At 45.0% G+C, this 19,497-nt stretch overlaps 1 protein-coding gene across 1 annotated transcript in view; it reads right to left on the reverse strand.

The window, feature by feature from the left end:
• The window catches only part of EZR (ezrin), a 50,262-nt gene extending 31,416 nt beyond the window's left edge, over positions 1 to 18,846 (reverse strand). The window contains exons 1-2 of the mRNA XM_032836475.1: positions 18,743 to 18,846; positions 17,717 to 17,804 (exon numbers count right to left, since the gene is read on the reverse strand). Coding sequence (XP_032692366.1) covers positions 17,717 to 17,728 — 12 coding nt within the window. The 5' untranslated portion in view covers positions 17,729 to 17,804; positions 18,743 to 18,846. The remainder of the gene's footprint in view (positions 1 to 17,716; positions 17,805 to 18,742) is intronic.
• Positions 18,847 to 19,497: the final 651 nt, after the last annotated feature.

Consider the following 19,497-nt stretch of genomic DNA (forward strand, 5'->3'; position numbering starts at 1 on the left):
CGGTTCATTTTTTTCCTTCCCTACCCCTCACCCTGCCTCTCAAATTCCTCATTATCAATAAGTGCTCTTTTTAAATAACAGCTTTGTTGAAATATAACTTACACATAATTTACCCATTTAAAACATGCAATTCAGTGGTTTTCAGAATTATGCAACCAGCACCATTATCTAATTTTAGAGTATTTCATTCCTCCAAAAAGAAACCTGGTGCCCATCAGCAGTCACTCCTCCCAATACTCCTCCTCCCCAATCCTGAGAACCACTAATCTACTTTTGGTCTCCAGAGATTTCCCTGTTCTCAACACTTCTGATGAACACATGGCCTTTTGTGACGGCCTTCCATCACTCAGCACGTTTTCAATAGAGATTCATCCATGTTATAGCCCTTACAGTGCTTCATTCCCTTTTTAATGGCAAATAATATTCCACTATATGGAAACAACACTTTTGTCTATCCATTCACCAGCTGATGGACATTTGGGTGTCTTACTAACGAGATCCAGGTTGCTTTAGTGACAGCTGGAAAACAATGTCACTGAACTAGTCAATTGGGTATTCAAATTGGTAATAAAAATTCTTTAGGAGGAAACAAAAATGAAAGAAAAATTACTTATTTAAAATATTTTATTTTTAAGTAATCTCTACACCCAATGGGCTTGAACCCACAACAAAGATCAAGAATCCCATGTTTCACTGACTGAGCAAGCCAAGCAACTCAAAAATGAATTCTTAAAAACTAAAACTTAATTTGTTTACTGTTTTTAGTTGTAAATGAAAATATTCCGTTTTCAGGAAGAAGGTCCTAGTTCCCAAAGTGATGTGAACACAGTAGAAAACACTCTGAATCCTACTCTCCCAAGGCTTACTCTCCTGAAGCCAGCAGTATTTCTAGCATCATGAATTCTAGTTGACTCCTTCACTGCACAATGAGGGAAAAGCACTGAGAGCTGTCCTACCAAGGAGCAGAGGTGAGAACCCAGGCTCTTGTTCAGGGTTCTCCCAAGTAAATTATGTTCTTTCCCCAATTTTTAAACAGGGGCTGAGCCTTCTGTTCCACACTTAACTTTTTTTTTTTTTTAAAGATTTTACTTATTTATTTGTTAGAGAGAGAGAGAGAGAGAGAGAGCGAGCGCGCACTGGCAGACAGAGGCAAAGGGAGAAGCAGGCTCCATCCGAGCAAGGAGCCCAATGTGGGACTTGATCCCAGGACACTGGGATCATGACCTGAGCCGAAGGCAGCTGCTTAACCAACTGAGCCACCCAGGCGTCCCTCCACACTTAACTTTGATGATGCAGGGCACGTTATAACTAGTTAGCACTCAAGTAAATAAATTATATATATATGTGTGTGTGTGTGTATGCAATATGTATTTTTTTAAATGAATACTATCTTTATATTTTAGACTTTCCCAGATTAACCTAAATGCCTCCAGGGCCCTGTCCATTGCTGCATAAAGAAACATGGCAGTATCAAGCATGCTTCATGAAATCTGGTGTCCCTCAGTAATGGTTTAGGATATCCAGCCAGCCGCACCTTATAAATTATTCCCTGGGCCTCAGTGCTTGTCTGAGGCAGTGATTTTCAAACCTGAACAAGCAAAAGAATCACCTAAAGAGCTTGTTGACATAGTTTTCTGGGCCCCAGGCCCAGAGATTCTGACTCAGTAAGCTGGGATGGAGCACGTAAGTCTACGGCTCTACCAAGCTCACAGGTGAGGCCACCCAGGATAGCCACTGCTCATCAGGGGAAGAGATTACTATCCCAAACATTCAAAAAGCCACAATGCCTTTTGGCAAAATTATGCATTTACTGTTACTATTTATAACCCATTATGTGAAAATATCTTTACTAAATTTTCATTCGCTAGAACTAGAAGTACAGTTGCAAACTTATGCTTGCATATCCCATATACTCCATATCCCAACAGATGGACCCCTATCTGGTAGTCCCTCTGGATCCTGATCTTATCTTTAAGATAAAAATCAAGTCATTATAAACGAGACTCCAACTCAATAAATCCTAACATCAGCTATGACACGCAGGGTCATTTTTCACAAGGACTAGCTAACAAATAACCGACTTCTGTAAAACATTACCATTAACTTAGCAAACCTTCACCAACTTAGCACAGAAATGCAGACACATGAATTCAGCCAAGGAAAGCAAAGTTGGAAAGCCACAAAGGCAAGTGGATTTTATTGTTTCGCTCTTCTCCCTCCACATCACAGGCTCTTTTTAGGGGGTCAAAGTAAAGGCTACTATTTAAAAGAAACTTTGTTTATACCAATGAAGTAAAATGTTTGTCTTAGTTAAAAGGGCATTGCTGCTCCCAGTAACAATGTTTATATAATCAACAAAATTATACAGGAGTAGTTGCCACCGAAAATCCATTGACCATATTTTACACTGTCATAGTTTCTAATAAGCATATAATTTAGAAGATCCCAACTTTTATTCAAGGAAGACAGTCCAGAAGCCACCCTGTTGTTGTACGCCATTCTTTTAAGAATAAAGAGGCCAAAAGGAAAACTGACATGTTGCTATGGGGAGGTATTTACCAAAATAGCAAAACATTACTGCACAAAGAGAAGACAAATACAATAGAAACGAGGTCCTTAAAATACGAATTTTGCATTAAATGGAGTAAAGGCCACAGTGATCTGACGGATACTGCACTGGCACAAACACTAAACCACGCATGGTTCTCCAGCCAGAGCAGGGGAGGCAGGGCTCCCTACTTAAATGTTTCCACCACCAGCAGGAGCCATGTGTCACCACATGCCCAGAGCAGGCTGGGCTCAAAGTTTAAAATTCCAGAAATACATGTTTAAGTGTCGGCTTCAAACACCAGACTTCTTGAGGCTTATTGACCTTTAGAGAACATGGAAATAACAGTATAAATACTCTCACTAACAAGATACTGCTAATGGCAAACCTGTAAATCTATGGATAATGACTTACAACATTGCTCTTCTTTTCTTTCAAGCTCCTCTGTATCTTACATTTAAACTATAGCCAATCACATCACTTTCTACGCTCTTCTCTTTCAAGATGAAAGAAACTGGGAGTGGTGGTGAACAAACTGTCTTGACTGTTAGGCGCAGGAAAATTTTCAGAGCCAAAGGAAACTGGTCACCTAGCTTTGCAAATGTAAAAGTCTGGAATTAATTAGAACAAAAATGGTCAGGCAGTTCAGTAAAAATATTGTGTATTACCATTTTGTCTGTAGCACCACAAACCACTGGAGACAGATGGGTAGGATAGATATAAAGCTCATATTCTGATAAAGTTTTCAAACAGTTACACAAAACTAGGACAATCTACTAGCTCTTTATTACCTAGTAATAGGAATAATAAAATCATCAAATGTTAGGGCTGATAAGAGTCCACTTGTGACAGCTGATAACCACAATATAGCACTTCTACAGAGTTCAAAGTGCTGACCCACAGTTCTCAGTAATTCTTATATCCTTCTCAGGAATCATGGATGGGTGGTCCCACTATTCCTGGGAGTATGAAGTACTGAAAGTCACAGAGGACTGGGTGATGCTGCTGGTGGCTGTTCTCTGTCTCCTGGTGCCCATCACACAGCTCCAGATACTCCATTCCTGGTGATGGTGGTCACTTTGCCAGCAGGACAACTCAAACTTGGCTACCTGTGGGCTGATGCTAACAGTTAATGCAACACTAAGAATGTCCTATAGGGAATATCTATCAAGACACCAAATGAACCTGCCACAATCTAGTGGCTTTGGCTGGGTCATTATCCTTCTGAATTAAAGCAATCCAGTGCCCTCCCCTCCTATTCCTTTTAGGATTATAAAAAAGCAGTCACTGGTCAGTGTTTGCCCACGTGAAAAAGTAAGGTCATAACCAGAGTTCAATGAAAAATGAGCCACCTCAACTCCATTCTAAACCAAGTAGCTATCAGTCGAGCTTCTCAGTGCAGGTTAAGCAGTCTTTAGTTTTACGAAATGTGAGTTTAAATTTTAACATGGAAATATGGGAGTGGGTATGCCAGTCCCCTACCTCCTACTCCAAGAGCGATGTGACACCATGTGGTGGGCACCTACCTCATTTTAACAAAGAATTCAGTATCACTTTAAGGAATTTTGAAGGTAACTTAATCATAAAAGTTAGCACTACATACCCCTCACCTTTCTTAACTCTCCTAAAGTTAAATTCTCAATGTGCAGTGGACAATAATAGGGCAGGGTACTGGGTGCCTGGGTAGCTGTCAGTCAAGCAGCTGCCTTTGGCTCAGGTCAGGCTCCCTGATCAGTGGGGAGTCTGCTTCTCCCTCTCCCTCTGCCCCTCCCCCCTGCTCATGGGCTCGCGGGTGCATGTGTACACACCATGCTCTCATAAATAAATAAATAAACAGGGCAGGGCATTGACATAAAAGCTGGGTCTTGGGATTTCCAAACAAGTTCCAGGTATCTATGTGTTATATTTTTTATCATTTTTATGTAATATAAATGTACAGGCTGTTAAGTTGACAACTAAGGTCGTGACAAGGTCCATCTATTTTGTAGGCTGATTCTAAGTGGATACTGCTTAGTGAGAGGGGAAAAGTTATCCTCATTAACCACTTCCATTTTTTTTTTTTTTTTTTTAAGATTTTTAGTTTATTTAACAGAGAGAGAAAGAGGGAGTGCACAGGGCAGGGGATGGGGTGGTGAAGGGGAGAAGGGAAAGCAAGCTCCCCACTGAGCAGGGAGCCGCCATGTGGGGCTAGATCCCAAGGCCCTGGGATCATGCCCAGAGCCAGGGGCAGACAAGCCAGGGGCAGACAAGCCAAGGGCAGACAAGCCAGAGGCAGATGCCTAACCAACTGAGCCACCAAGGTGTCCCTAACCACTTTCTTTTAAAGGCTGAGGAAACCGGCCTAGAAAGGTATATGCAGCCACCTCAACTTCTGATAATCAGCTACTAAAAATATTTGTTTGTATTTATATGGCTCTTAAATTTTTAAAGTTGTGTCTTTCAATGTAAGTCAATGGTTTTAAATTCTGAACTGAAAAGTTGGTTCCAAATTCCCAGGTGAAAATTATGTAAAAGTATAGATATACAAAGAGCCCAGATCAACTAATATCCATCCTATAATTTCAGGAGCATGTAATAAAACCCCAGTCTTTCTAAATGGCTCCTTCTGCCTCTGAAAGTAAGTCACTTCCTACCCCCAGACCCACTTCCTGCCAGGCAGGACAGTGGACAAAAAGCAGACAAACCAGTCCTGTTTGTAGTCATTATAACCAGAGCAAATCACAACCTCAGAGCTAGAAAGGAACATTTTCTGAGCAGCCGCATTAAAAAAAAGGTCAGTTTCCCCTACTTGAAAACTGGGCTGGGAACATTTTGTGCTGAGCCCTCGCCACTGTTCACAGGCTCAGGCACGGTTTCTGGAAAAGAAGGAACTGAGGCAGAAAGAAACAGCCTTCCAGACATCTGACAAATGAAAGGGTCATCACTCTCACACAAGTTCTATCTATCTATGCTACAGAGGCATACTGGGGATCAGCCGAGGGCATTTAAATCATACCTCATACCCACTTGCTGTGCATTTTAAAAACTTTTTTGGTAAGAGTCTGTTAGGTGGGAACCAACTTTATACTAGTAATGACATACGCTCTATGTGTAGATTTAATATGGGCATGAAACTAGCTATGATGCTTTGACACCTGACTTAGGAGAGGGGAAGAACCAATCAAAGAATGTCACATTCCACAAAGAAATGACTTCTTTCCAGAAACATGGATGCTGTCTATACCCTTCTTTTCTCCCCACTCCAAGGTCACTTTCTCTTTAGCTTACTAGGCTTGTGAAGTCTTGATTCTGTAACATGTGATTTCAGTTTTGCTAAATGTGTCATACATACTTCAGCACCAATTTAGTTCACTGAAAAGGGAGGTTAGTTATATCCACAAACTCAGGATTCCGTAAAAGACAAAAGAACAGGGCCAAGATGGCTATCACCTGCTGCAATGATTTTCTACTTCTAGGCTCACAGAATACAGGAAATTAAAGGCCTGTGGATAAGACTTCACTACCCACCTGGAATGTACTGTTTTCTTTGTAAAGTTAGAAGTCCCTGAAGGGTTTTTCCTTTCTAACCTGGTGGGAGGGGAAAGACTATCAAAGAATGGAAATGTTCATTCATTAAGATAAATCATACCTTAAATCTTATGCCATTTCTTTGATAAGTCTTTGTCCCTGGTTAAGATCACATGTGCAGTAGGGGTACCTGGCTGGCTCAGTTCCTAGAGTGTGCAAGTTGACGTCAGGGTTGTTGAGTTTGAGCCCCACCTTCGGTGTAGAGATTTAAAAATAAAAAACCTTAAAAAAAAAAAATCACATGCATATTGTGTTACATAATTTCTCCTGTAACGCTGGCTTTTCACATCTTGGAAAATAGAGAGCAAGACCCCAGAAGTTTAAAAAAGAAAAAAAAAATCCAAACTAAATCAGCAAGCTTACAAAATTCGCTTACAGAAGCAAACTTCAACAAAAGTTATTTTAAACCGCCCAGGGTTTCTGAAATTATACTAAGTCAAAAACAAAACACAACAAAAACAAACTCTCAATTTATACTTGGTTGAAATCCAGGATGTCAGATCCAGGCATGTAATTAGTAGGCGTGAGGGCGGGGGGCACCCTCCACAGCCCCCCACCTGGATCAGGCAGCTCAGGTTTGCAGCACTTATGTCCGCACCCCTCCCCTAGCCCCAGCGCAGAAGGCAAGCCAGCCTCCGAAACACTTCCAATTTTCAGCTCCGCAAAAGCTGCCATTGAGGCAATGACCTATTTCCAGTCGGGGCATGGGGGCACTGAATAACACCCCCCCATCCCCGGCCAAGATCGTGGGAATACAGAGTAACAGTGCAACTAGCTGGGAACAAACAGTTCTGTGTGTTTTCCAATCAACTGCAATTTTTACTGGAGGTCCCCTTGAATAATATATGAATGCGGGAGGCGAGAAGGTCCAATCTGGGGTTAAATCAGGCACCCATCTGAACGGAACACTAAAGCTCTCCCAAGAAATGTCTACTCAGAGACCCGTGGAGAGCAATCAGCAGGACCCTGGGAGGATTCTCAGGCCCCTACCCCCCCCTTCTCCCCCAATCCAGATCCCAGGGCAGAGATGTCCCTTCCCACTTGCCCTCCCGCCACACTCAAGGGTTTGGCCATTTGGGAAAATGAGAGCATCTTTCCCTTTCACCCCTATAATGTGCTTTTAAAAAACAAACTTTACTTTGTAAAATTTGGAACATTCACAAAAGTAAAGAGGACAACCCCACCCCTGCTTTCACTCAGCTGGATGCCTAACATTCTTGATTCATCTATTTTTACCACCAGTTTAAAAAACATACATATATAAACATGTATAAAATTAAACATATTTAAATAAATATATAAATTTATACTTATATAAATTTGTATATTTTTTGGTGGTGTATTTTAGGCTGCCACAGGATTTCGACTGCAAAAACTTCAATACGTAGCCCTAAAGAACTCTGAGTACATGTGTATGTTACACACCCACCATACCACTATCATTTTAATATTTAAAATCCAACTGATATTCAGTTATCCCCCACCATCTCAAAAAAATCTTTTTACAGTTGAATCGTTCAAATTGTGTCATGCCCTCTGCAGCCTTGTCATCCCACTGTTATTTCCTAACTGCCCTGTTTGGCCAGTTTCTTAACAAACATCAAGTTTTCCCCACCCTATCTCCCCATCTAAGTCCCACTTAAGAGTCTCACCCAAATAGCAATGTATTAGGTAAGTAAGCAAGTACCTGAACAACAAGAAGCAGCATCTGTAATTACTTAACCAAGGCAATGAAACACCTCGACAAAAAATACTATACTAGCATACATAATGCATTTTCATAAGTAAGAGGTGGTTCCAATATAGTATTTACATTCTAAGCTTTTACCAAGTGATCTGTGGTTCAATTTTCTCTTTAAGAACATAATGAGGGGCACCTGGGTGGCTCAGTGGGTTAAGCCACTGCCTTCACCTGAGGTCATGGTCTCAGGGTCCTGGGACCCAGCCCTGCATCCGGCCTGCTCAGCAGGGAGCCTGCTTCCTCCTCTCCCTCTGCCCGCCTCTCTGCCTACTTGTGATCTCTCTGTCAAATAAATAAATCTTTAAAACAACAACAACAACAAAAAACAAAAAACAAGCAAACAAACATAATGAAGATGGCCAGATCTCCTTCTAAGATGTATAAGAAATCTATACAGGTAGTAATGGTGCATGCAATAGCCAAAATATTATTCAAAAAAATTAATTTCCCTGAACCTCAATGCCTGAGAATGATGGGAGAATCTATGTGGGTATGGCAAATGAGGACTTATGGCAAGTATTTAAAAAGACATTTCTTAGAGAAATATCTTGGCTCACTGTCCAGTACAAGTGATTTACCAAACAACAACAACAACAACAAAGCAAACCACACTCTGCCCAGTGGTTTTAACTCTTTACACAACAAAGAGTGAGAAAATGAAAAGCTCCTCCATCTCTTGGCAAAGCCTGGATGAAAAGCAACAGCCGTGCTGCTGTCACTCCCAGGCTGTACTAGGATCTGTTTACCAGTGTACCTCCAGGAGCTAAGACGCTGGTACACAGTAGGTACTCTATTTGTTAATGAACAAATGAATGTTAGAGAAGGATGGGAGTGATGTTCCATGTGGTAGCAAAAGGACAAAAAAGCAAGGTAAATTCTATTGTATTTTTAGGTAAGTCAGAAAAAGAAAAAGCCCATTCTGAGACAAAAGCTTTTTTTTTTCTTTAAAGATTTTATTTATTTATTTGACAGGCAGAGAGGCAGGCAGAGAGAGGAGGAAGCAGGCTCCCTGCTGAGCAGAGAGCCTGATGTGGGGCTCGATCCCAGGACCTTGAGATCATGACCTGAGCCGAAGGCAGAGGCTTTAACTCACGGAGCCACCCAGGCGCCCCAAGACAAAAGCTTTTAATCACATTAGAATTTAGTAGTGATAAGCAGACTCCCTCTACATGTACTCTGTCCTCTGTGGTGACAGAGGAGAGTCAGTGCTCGTGCTAGGCACAGGGCCAGGAGCTTCCGGCACTGGGCTGTCCTGCCTGGCCTCAGCAGAACCTTTATGGCCGATGCCCTGGACAGAGTTTCACAGGTGAGGGGCAGGCACAGGGAGGTTGAGAAGCTTGCCCCAGAATACCCTCCATGAGGCAGGTGTGCTTACATATCAATAAAGCAGTAATTTAATAAAGCCAATAAAGCAAGAACCAAAAGTTTGTTCTTGAAGCCAGTAATGGTGCTCTTTTTTTTTTTTTTTTTCCCAACCACTCTGCATCTCACTTTGTGGCCAGGAAAGATGCAAGAAATAAAAACAAACAAACAGGGTGCCTGGGTGGCTCAGTGGGTTAAGCCTCTGCCTTCAGCTTGGGTCATGATCTCAGGGTCCTGGGATCAGGCCCCGCCATCAGGCTCTTTGCTTGGCGGGGAGCCTACTTCCCCCTCTTTCTCTGCCTGCCTCTCTGCCTACTTGTGACCTCTCTATCAAATAAATAAATGAAATCTTAAAAAAAAAAAAACACACACACAAGAACAAACCTAAGTATCTAACATTGTTAACAGGTAGAACTAGGTTCTACTCAGTAAAACAAAGCAGGTTAAATAAAGGGTGGACAGTTGAAAGGGGTTCTATTTCAGCTGGAGTGGTCTAACTTAGGTATTGAACTATAAAACCATCTGCAGTCAGAAATTCACACACAGACTATAGGTCAAAAGTTAATTTCAAATTGTCAGTGATAAACAATTCATTTATATAACCTTTGCCTTTCAACTCAAATATCAGATACAAATTGCTGTTTTACCAGGTGCCAGAAATCTGTCATTATACAATGGCTTAGCAAGTGTGACACAAGATACTACCATTTTCTCTATAAATTAAGACCTGCTCAAGCACCAACCTTGCTTGAAATTTCACCTCAACACCAACCATGCCTGCTCCTAGGTGATGACAGCCTTCCCAATACCTGTCCAGGTATATATATTATCATCATATAGTATATTATTATGGATATAATATATACCCATATATATAATATGGATAACATATTTAACAATAATTATTTTTATTCTAATAGGTGTTGCCAAAATATTTCTGTGAAGGGCCAGATAAATATTTTAGGCATTGGGGGCCACTGTGGTGTCCGTTGCATATTATTGTTCTTTTGTTTTAAACAACCCTTTAGGAATGTAAAAATCAGTCCTAGCTGGGAGACCCTACAAAAACTCGTCACAGCTAGATTTGGCCTTGGCCTATACCATTCTAAAGTAAAAACAATTATTTACAATACTATCTGATGACAATTTTTTGATAGAGACAGTCCAAATCTGACTTTCAGGCAAAAACAGAAAAAACAGGATGTGCAAAGGGTCTTCAAAGTTAACAAAAGGTAAGCAAAATCTGCTATACTTGCTATTACACACAGGCTGATCCTTAGGTGGTATCTATTCCTTTTTGTTATCAGTAAGTTAGGTCAAGGCCAGAAAATTTTCATTTTGCTTTTAAGGTTTTATCAAATACATTACATTAAAAATGTAATTATTATATCAATGCAGTCTCCCTGTTCTTTGAACCAGTACTGCCATTTATCTATAGGTATTAAGAAGAGCCTAAAAGAATGGACTGTTACTCACAAAGGGAAACAGAACCGCCCACTGACTGCTGTGGCCTTAAACACCCTTCTGCTCTTGGGCACTTGTGAGCTCCTATGCACCCCTCAACACCTATGAAGCAGGCTGGGAAGCCTTCCCCAGCTCTCCAGGGCACACTTTAATCTGCTTTCCTATGTACCTGTTATCATACTTTTTTTTTTTTTTTAAAGATTTTATTTATTTATTTGACAGGCAGAGATCACAAGTAGGCAGAGAGGCAGGCAGAGAGAGGAAGGGAAGCAGGCTCCCCGTTGTGCAGAGAGCCCAATGCGGGGCTCGATCCCAGGACCCTGGGATCATGACCTGAGCCGAAGGCAGCGGCTTAACCCACTGAGCCACCCAGGCGCCCCATGTTATCATACTTTTTATACTGCATTGTAATTCTTTGCTTACTTATCTTGACTCCCCTATTAGACTGAGAATTCCTTAATGGCAACAATGTATCTTACTTACTTTTACCGTTTCAGCCCCTAGAATGTAATGGCATAAAACAGGGCTTCAATGAATAAGGAAGGAAACCATATTCATTCCAAAGGATGAGGAATTCTGACAACTAGAAGGCAGAGAGGATGAGAAAAAGACAGAAGTGTGTTCCCTTTCACTAAATAAACAAAATATTTCACATTGCTGTTTTACTTAGAAAGGCCTGGACAAACTCTACCTGGTTAATAGCAACTTGGAAACTAAAACCCTTCCTTTTAGCTATCTGTTACACTGACACGTTTGTAAAGCAAGTTTCTAGGAAAAAAAAATGTACACAAGACATACACAAAGCAGACAGCATCTGGAGAAATTATTTGGATTTCACAGACACAAGCTTTTTGTCTGTTTGTTATGCAGAATTCTTTTCACTTAAAAACTTTACTCTCATTTTACAGATGACAAAACTAAGTTTCTTAGAAGCTAAATGGCTTGCCAAAATACAGGTTAAATACTAAATTATGAAACTATTCTTTACTTGGCTTTACATTTTTATTTGGGAAAATTATATACACTAACTAAATATTGAGTATTTTTAGTCAAAAGTCTCTAAGTCACATTATAGCATAATTTTTTTTCCTTAAAAACAAAAACAAAATACACACAACACAACTAGGGTGCCTGGCTGGCTCAGTCAGAGGAGCACGTGACTCCTGATCTCAGGGTCCTGAGTTCGAGCTCCCTGTTAGGTGTAGAGATTACTAAATAGATTTACTGAAGTCTAGAGTAACAGCTTTCTTCTTGGGGCACCTGGGCAGGTCAGTGGTTAAGCGTCTGCCTTCAGCTCAGGTCATGGTCCCCAGGACTCCCTGCTCAGTGGGGCGGTCTGCTTCTCTCACTTCCCCGCCTCCCCCCCACCCCGTGTTCTCTCAACTAAATAAAATCTTTAAAAAAGATTCATGTCACAGGCATGGATGATAAGTCTCTTAGAAGGTAAATAATGCAAGCTTCTGGGCTCTCCAATAAATATTCCATATTTAATTAGTAGTGGCAACCACACATTTAGTGCTTAAATTAAAAACTAACTGTGGGGGTGGGGGGTTGCCTGGGTGACTCCTGGTTTCGGCTCAAGTTGTGATCTCAGGCTCATGAGACCGACCCTCAGTTTAGGCTCCTCGCTGGGCATGGAGCCTACTTTAAAAAATGAAACAAAACAAAATAACAAAAAGCAAAACGAACGAAAAACACTAACTGGAGTAGCTGGGGACTCCCACGTGTAGTTACCAATGAAATCAAATCAAATATAAAGGAGTATTCAAAATGCATTCATTGATTTTGAAAGCAGACTGAGTTTTACTCTCCAGATTAAAGGTGAAATGTCTGAATACTGTAAGAAAGCAGGATATATAGGGAATCATCCTAAAAATCTTCAAGTTGCCAAAGATACCCGTAAGTTTAAATAAAATAAAGAAAAATAATTATAATTCAGTAAGAATAGTAATACTGTTTTCCTTTCCCAAATTTTAAGTATTCATAAATTGATTAAAATTTTTGTTACAAATCACATTACTACTTAGGACAGTAACTACCAAGAGAGGCCAGTGAGGAAGGCCAGGAGAGGAAGAGAGGAATGAGGAATGGGACCTCTCTCTTCCCTGCTATTTTATGGAAAATGGCTGCCTCTTTTTCCCCTTTAAAAACAAAGACAGCCAAAATTTGAAAGCCCCCTGATCACTGCCAAATTAAGCTCTGCAACTGGCCTCCTGCAGAGAGGAACTCAATCAGAGAGATTCAATTAGATTTCTTAGCTCCTGGTCTTTCTGGAATTTGATATCCATTCAGCTATCTTCTTTATCTCCACCCCAGCCACATTCCAAATACCAATGACGGCACCAGCACCCACGGCACTGAAGCTGGAACTTTAAGAAGGTGGCTGTATATCCCCTCCCAAGCCTGCAAGAACATTGGCCTGAATGGATGCTCTGGAATCACACTGGGGTTTGCTACCCCCTAAACACACCATGGGCTCTGGCCTCTGCTCACACACAACCAGTATCAACCCCATTAGGAGGGTCTCACTGTACTGTTGGGGTTCTGAGGAAAAGTACATAAACTGCTCCTTTCTTATGAAATCAGAAGTTCCCAAAGTCTGGGGGTACATCAGTACCATCTGGGGAGCTTACTGAAAGTACAGGGGCCCAGTATACTTGGCCCTGGAGATGGGGATTTAGTAGTACTATGAAGGACCCAGGGATCTTTAGGTCTCCAGATAATTACATATGCCACTGTTTGAGAACACAGCACTAAATTAATCCTAACTTTGAATTTTATGTGTATGTAGTGTACATACACACTCAGAGGAAACCTAAGAAGCTGCTGGATTACTTTTAGTTCAAGTGGATTTAAAAAATACTGTGGTTTAAGGAAAATACTGATATTTACATATATTTTAGGAGATAGTAGTTATAATAATGAAAAAAGAACTCCTTCCATTGATTATAGTCACAAATTTGTCAGCAGGTACAAACCAAACTCTCAACCCTCCCTCTCACACTTGGTCCTTTTCCAGGTTCCTTATCTCAGTGAATGGCACTACCATCCATGCAGTTATGCAAGCCAGGCGCCAGAAATCAGCTTTGCACGGCCCCCTGCCCCCCACCCCCCAACACCCAATTCATCATCAAGTCCTATCAAAGAGCTCCCAAACACATCCACTCTTCTCCATCTGCCTCACACTGCCTTGGGTCCATGCTATTACCACCTCTCACTCGGGCTACTCCAACAGTCTTCGCCTGCCCCTTCACCCTCCTGCTGATTCTCCTGTTGCAGCTGCAGCGACCTTTCAAAAGCCAAATCTGATCAGGCCACCTCCTTCCGATCAAAACCATTCAGTGCTTCCGCCTGAGCTAAGTCCTGAAAATGCCTTCTTACGGCTTACTAGGCTCTGCACAGTTAGCTTCTAATTTTCCTCTCTAGCCATACTCGTCCCTCATGGGGAACCCTGAGCTCCTCCTACCCCCTTCCACCTCAGGACCACTGCACAAGTCGTTCCCTGTGGCTGGTAGGCTCCTTACCGCCCTCCTTCACCTAGCTAAGGTCCCTTCATTCCTTGCATTGCTCTGAACAGTCATCACCTCCTGGAGGTGCCTTCCTGTCCTCCTTGATAAACACTCCCCCACAAGCCATTATATACACTCAAGTTATTCTAGCATTACTGTCCGCCTCACCAGACTGTAAATCCATGAGCGAGTATCTCTGTGTCTACTCATCTTGGTGGCCTCAACATCTAGCAGAGTAACACATAACTGTCTATTGAGCTAATGGAGAAATGTACAAAAAGACTCACTGTGCCTGACACAGTGTGATGATGACAAATGACTAATTCTAGCCAGCACTTCTCACCACCACATGGGAAAATTTTAGCTAACTCACCATTTGCCCATGGTAAAGGAGGAGGGATACACAGAAAATGTATCCCATGTAACCCCTCCAATGAAGCCGGGAGGGTTGGAAAATGTATCAGTATAGTCAGTAAACCCTGTGCCTGTTAAAATATTTAGTGGACATTAATTATCTCATGTAACATTATGAATTAGATACTGCCAACAGCCCCATCTTATTGACAAGGAACTTGCACAAGAAGCTAAGAAGCAAGGACTTATTCCACATTGGGTATATACCCAAGAGAAAAATTAAGTGGAAAAGGTTATATATCCCCAGAGAGGCAAGGTAATCTCAGAAATTATCTTAAAATTTTGGCACAGGGCAGAATTTTGAACATGCTTTCACAGTTTTCCTACTGAAGGGAAAATCTGCTTTTATATTAACAACTTCCGTATCAAAACTTTAGAAATGAACAGCTATGGCATCTGTCAGTGCCGCTTAAGGCAGTTCAGCACTAAGCTCAGAAAAGATTTAAGAGAGCTTGGCCTTGCATCATTCCTAAGCCTGACTGCTGCGGTTTTCCTTTCTACCGCCCCATGCCTCCTTCCTATCACGATGAAGAAAGCAAGTGTGGTGGTTAAGAAGGGAGGAGGAAGGGGGAACACAAGAGAGGAGGTTACCCCTGGCTGAACCACAGGCACAGGGCTGCTTCCTGAGCCAGCTCCCTGCACAAAACCCCACGGCTCTCCCCCAGATGAGGACTCACAAGGCCAAAGAATTAGCAGAGCAGAGGGTGTGGCATCTTCTGGACCTCAAACCATCCTCCGTGGAAGTCTACAAGCCACACTTGAGTAGAGCCCCAAAGCAGTTGTGGGAAAAGTAAAACCAGACAATAGTACCTTCCTTGGAGCGCCCAAGCTAATCAAATCCTAACCAAAGCCCTCCAGCAAGACTCAGCTGAAGGCTAACTTCTCAATAATGTTCACCCATTTCCCCATCAGATGGTTTTCTTCCCAATTGTGTTGCACTTGACCTAAGCTTCTCTCCCTCTTTGGTGGCACTCAGAGTCTCCCAGCTACTATTTCAGCATTCGCATGTGTCCCGGCTCAGGTTCCAGACCCTAACCCCCCCCCCCCCCCCCCAAACAAGCGTGGTCTCACTGGACCATGCCCTGCAATGCAGCTTGCAGGACAGATGCTTACTGAGTGAATGAATATTCAATCTAACAAGTGGTGATTTGAGAAGCAGTATTAAGAGAAAAAGCAGCGAATATTTTTTCATTCACGCTGTTTTATAAAGGAAGTTGTCCTCTGATTCAGTAGGTATCAATCAAAAATACTTTGCCTGCCGAACTCAAGGGATCAGGTAGAAGCCTAAAACCCCAACTATTCAAATATATCTATCTTCATACATACAATTAAAATATACATATACCTGCCATAAGAAATAAACAGAGCCCTAAAAAGGAGGAAATTCTAACACATCCTACAACACAGATGAACCTTGAGGACATTATACCAAGTGAAATAAGCCAGTCTCAAAAAGGACACATATTGTTTGATTCCACTTACATGAAGGACCTCGAGTAGTCAAAATCAGAGAGACAGGAAGTCTAAGGGTGGGTGCCAGGGACTGGTGAGTTAGTGTTTAATGAGTAGAAAGTTTCAGTTTCAAAAGATCAAACAGTTGTAGAGCGGGGTGGTGGTGGTCAACGTACTTAATGCCACTGAACAGTACACTTAAAAACGGTTAAGATAGTAAACTGTGTATTATGTACATTTTACTACAATAAAAATAACAGTTCGTTTTGAAAAATGAAAAAGAAAAACAGTGGCAGGAAACTGGTTTACTGCCTTTTTTCTCAAGGTGGTATCTTAAAAGCTGAACTCTGCTTTTCTTTTAGTGAAATAAAGAAAACCAGACCTACAGTAATGTCTTCGCTGCCATTCTGCAAAGGGCTGCATGGGACCGTGTCCTGAGTGGCTGCATTTACACCAGTTTTACAACACAGGCATCATAAAGCCCGGGTGCCTTGTACAAGTTTGAAAAAAGAAGAATTTTGTGTAGGAAAAAAATGTTCTGCATCATGAGTGAATCATCTTAATTATGTAATTTAGGCAAAAACTCTATTGGCTTCCGAATCTGACAGCGTATGAACACGGAAATGCATTTAACCGAACAGTAAAGGCTTGATTAATCAAGAACTCCTTTTAGAGAATCTACAATTTACTGGGAACAAACGCACTGACTACAGAACCGACTTGCTTGAAAAACGGGAATTCCGTATATGTCTTTTATTGCAATTTTTACTGAATCCAGGTATTTTCTCCCTCCTGATTCAGAACAATTAAAAAATGCGAAATCCCCTCCCCATCTAGTCACAGCTCACCTGCGTCAAAGCAGGTGAATACGCACAACCTTCCAAGAAATACTGGTCACAAAGAACCCGCCTCGCTCCCACCACTTAAATGAAAGTGTATCCCCCCAGGCCTGGCCTGCAATCGAACCCCGAGAGCAACAGAAGCAGATGCAGGGGAGAGAGGTGCGGGCCTTGTAGCGCACGACCCGGGAGCAGGGCCGCCTGCCTTCATCTGCAATTCAGGTCCACGACCCAACCTCTTTCAGAGATCGGAATCCTGCTGCCGCCAGCAAATTCCCGGTTAACAGCGCGCGGCCTCCCAGGCCCGGGGTGAGACGGGCTGGAGAGAAGCGACCCGCCGGCAAGACCGAGCCTCCTAGGCTGCAGGCCCTATAAAGCACCCGAGGAAGATCTGGGGCGCGTTTGGTTCCGAGCTGTGAAAGGACTCGGAGCTGACCGGCGTCGTCGGGAGCCACCTGACTCTCCGGGCATTTAGACAACTTTTGTTATTAAGAAACTTCCAAGTTGCGTTAGAAGACACTTTTCAAGCAGACGGGACTTTCTTTTACAAAAGACCAGAAACGACTGGGGCTGGGCGGGGCGGGGGCGCCCACACACAGGAAGACCGGAGAGCGAAAAGCAGCGCCGCCGTGGTCTCCTTCTCGAGTTCCACAGAAGGACCAACCCCTGACCCAGGGCGGGGCCGCTTCCCTCCCTCCGACCCTCCCGCCGTCGACAAAAGAACCCGGTTCCCCTCAGAAGCGCCCCACGCGCCGCCCAGGTGCCGCGGCGGGAAAGGAGCGCCCGGAGCATCCCATCGGCCCCGACACCGCCCACTTACTGGTTTCGGCATCTTCGGTTCCTGACGGGTTTTCCTCAGTCCCCTGGAAACACGAGTCTGCCGCAGCAGCTGAGACCGCTCTCCGGACCTGGAAGCAGAGGAAAGCCTTTCAGCGCGCACAACTGCCCGCCGCCTCCCGCCGTCTCCCGCCGTCGCCGCGCCCGACACTCGGCGCCCGCCCCGCGCGCCGCTGCTTAAGAACCGGCCGGGCGGGCGCCGGCGTTGAGTCACCGCCCAACCTACAATTACCGCGGGCCGGGCGGGCCCCGCGAGCAGGGGCGGGGCCCCGTGAGGGAGGAGGCGGGGCCGCGCAAGGGAGGGGGCAGGGCCGGGAGGCGGGGAGGCGGGGCCTCGCGGGGGAGGGGTCCCGCGCGGGAGCCGTGGGCGGCGGGGAGGGGGGCGACGCGGAAGCGGGCGGGACGGCACGCGGAGGTACTCCTCGGACTTCCAGGAAGCCAGCCGGGAGCACAGCAAACACCAAGTTTCACTTTGTGAAGCAACCGTTTGCCCCAGGGCTGAAACCGCAACCGTCAAGCCTTTGAGAAACTTAAAAAAAAAAAAAAAATGGTCCCCACCCTGGACGGGCCGGAGGGGCCAGAGGGCCGAGCGAGGCGGGAGGGGCGCGGGCTGCACGCGCGCCCACGGGGTCGAGCTCCGCAAGCACTTCGGGAGGGACACCCCAGGGGACAGAGTCGAAAGAGGAAGGTGTGGAGCAGCAGGGGCGGCCACACCGGTAGGTTCAGCTTCACCTGCCGCTTGTTGGGGCCGAAAAGAGAGAACCAAGCGCCAAGGGCCAGACGGGGACCCCGAATCTGGCGACAGCGGGGCAAGCCCGGCTTTTCCCGGGGACCACGGGCTCCGGGCTCACGCGCAGATCCCCCCACCCCGGCCGCCGGGCCAGCTCCGCCACACCTGTAGTCGAATCCCGGCCGCTGTCCCGTCCCCCCGCCCCCGCCCCCGCCTCGGGACGCGAGCCCCTAGGCCCGGGCCTTCTGCCCCCCGACCCCGGCCGCGCGCCCGGCTCACCCGCGGCGCCTGCAAAAGACCGCTGCGCTCCCGGCTGTCGGTGAGTCGGTGCAGTGCGCCAGCCGCCCGCGCTCCCGAGAGTCCTCCGCGGGGCGGGGTCCCGGGGCCGCGCCCCTGAGCGCCCCGCCCGCCGGACCTGCGAGGTGCTCCCGGCGCTCAAGATGGCTGCGGCCGCTGCCGGTGCCCTGAGGCGCCCCCCCCCCGCCACGCCACGCCCACCCCGCCGGCGCCCCCCGCCCAGCCTGATTCTACCCTACCCCACCGGGCGGGGCGCTTGCCGGGGGCCGCGGAGACTCGGGTGGGCGCATCTCCCGCCGCCTCCCCTTGTTGCCAAGACCTTTCTCTCTTCGCCGCCAGTCCCCTTGCCCTTGAGAACTTTGCTGAATTTGGTTCTGCTGCTGATCGCAGACGTGAGGTGTGAGAGGGCTTGCTCTGCAGTGGACCGGGGCGGGGGCGGGGGGAGTGTAAATAGACCTAGAGGAGCCGGAGGCCACAGCGGGTGCTGGGCCATTTGAAGGTGGGGCTGCCCCAGTGGTCAGGTCATCTTGTAGTCCTTGCGCCGCGACGAGGCCGGGTTCCCAGAACCCCGGGCCGCTGTGTTTCGGCGCACGTGGCCGGAGCCCCTGCCTTCGGATTCCGTTGAGAAGGACACAAGCATAGAAGACGCTCCCCGGCTGAACGCTCTGCTTAACCACACATTGTGGTCCTCAAAGCTCAAAACTATGGTAAAATCTCCAAAGGCGGAGATTCTGGGA

Source organism: Lontra canadensis, unplaced genomic scaffold, assembly GCF_010015895.1.
Source record: "Lontra canadensis isolate GAN:19392208 unplaced genomic scaffold, GSC_riverotter_1.0 scaffold92, whole genome shotgun sequence".
Taxonomy (NCBI): Eukaryota; Metazoa; Chordata; class Mammalia; order Carnivora; family Mustelidae; genus Lontra; species Lontra canadensis.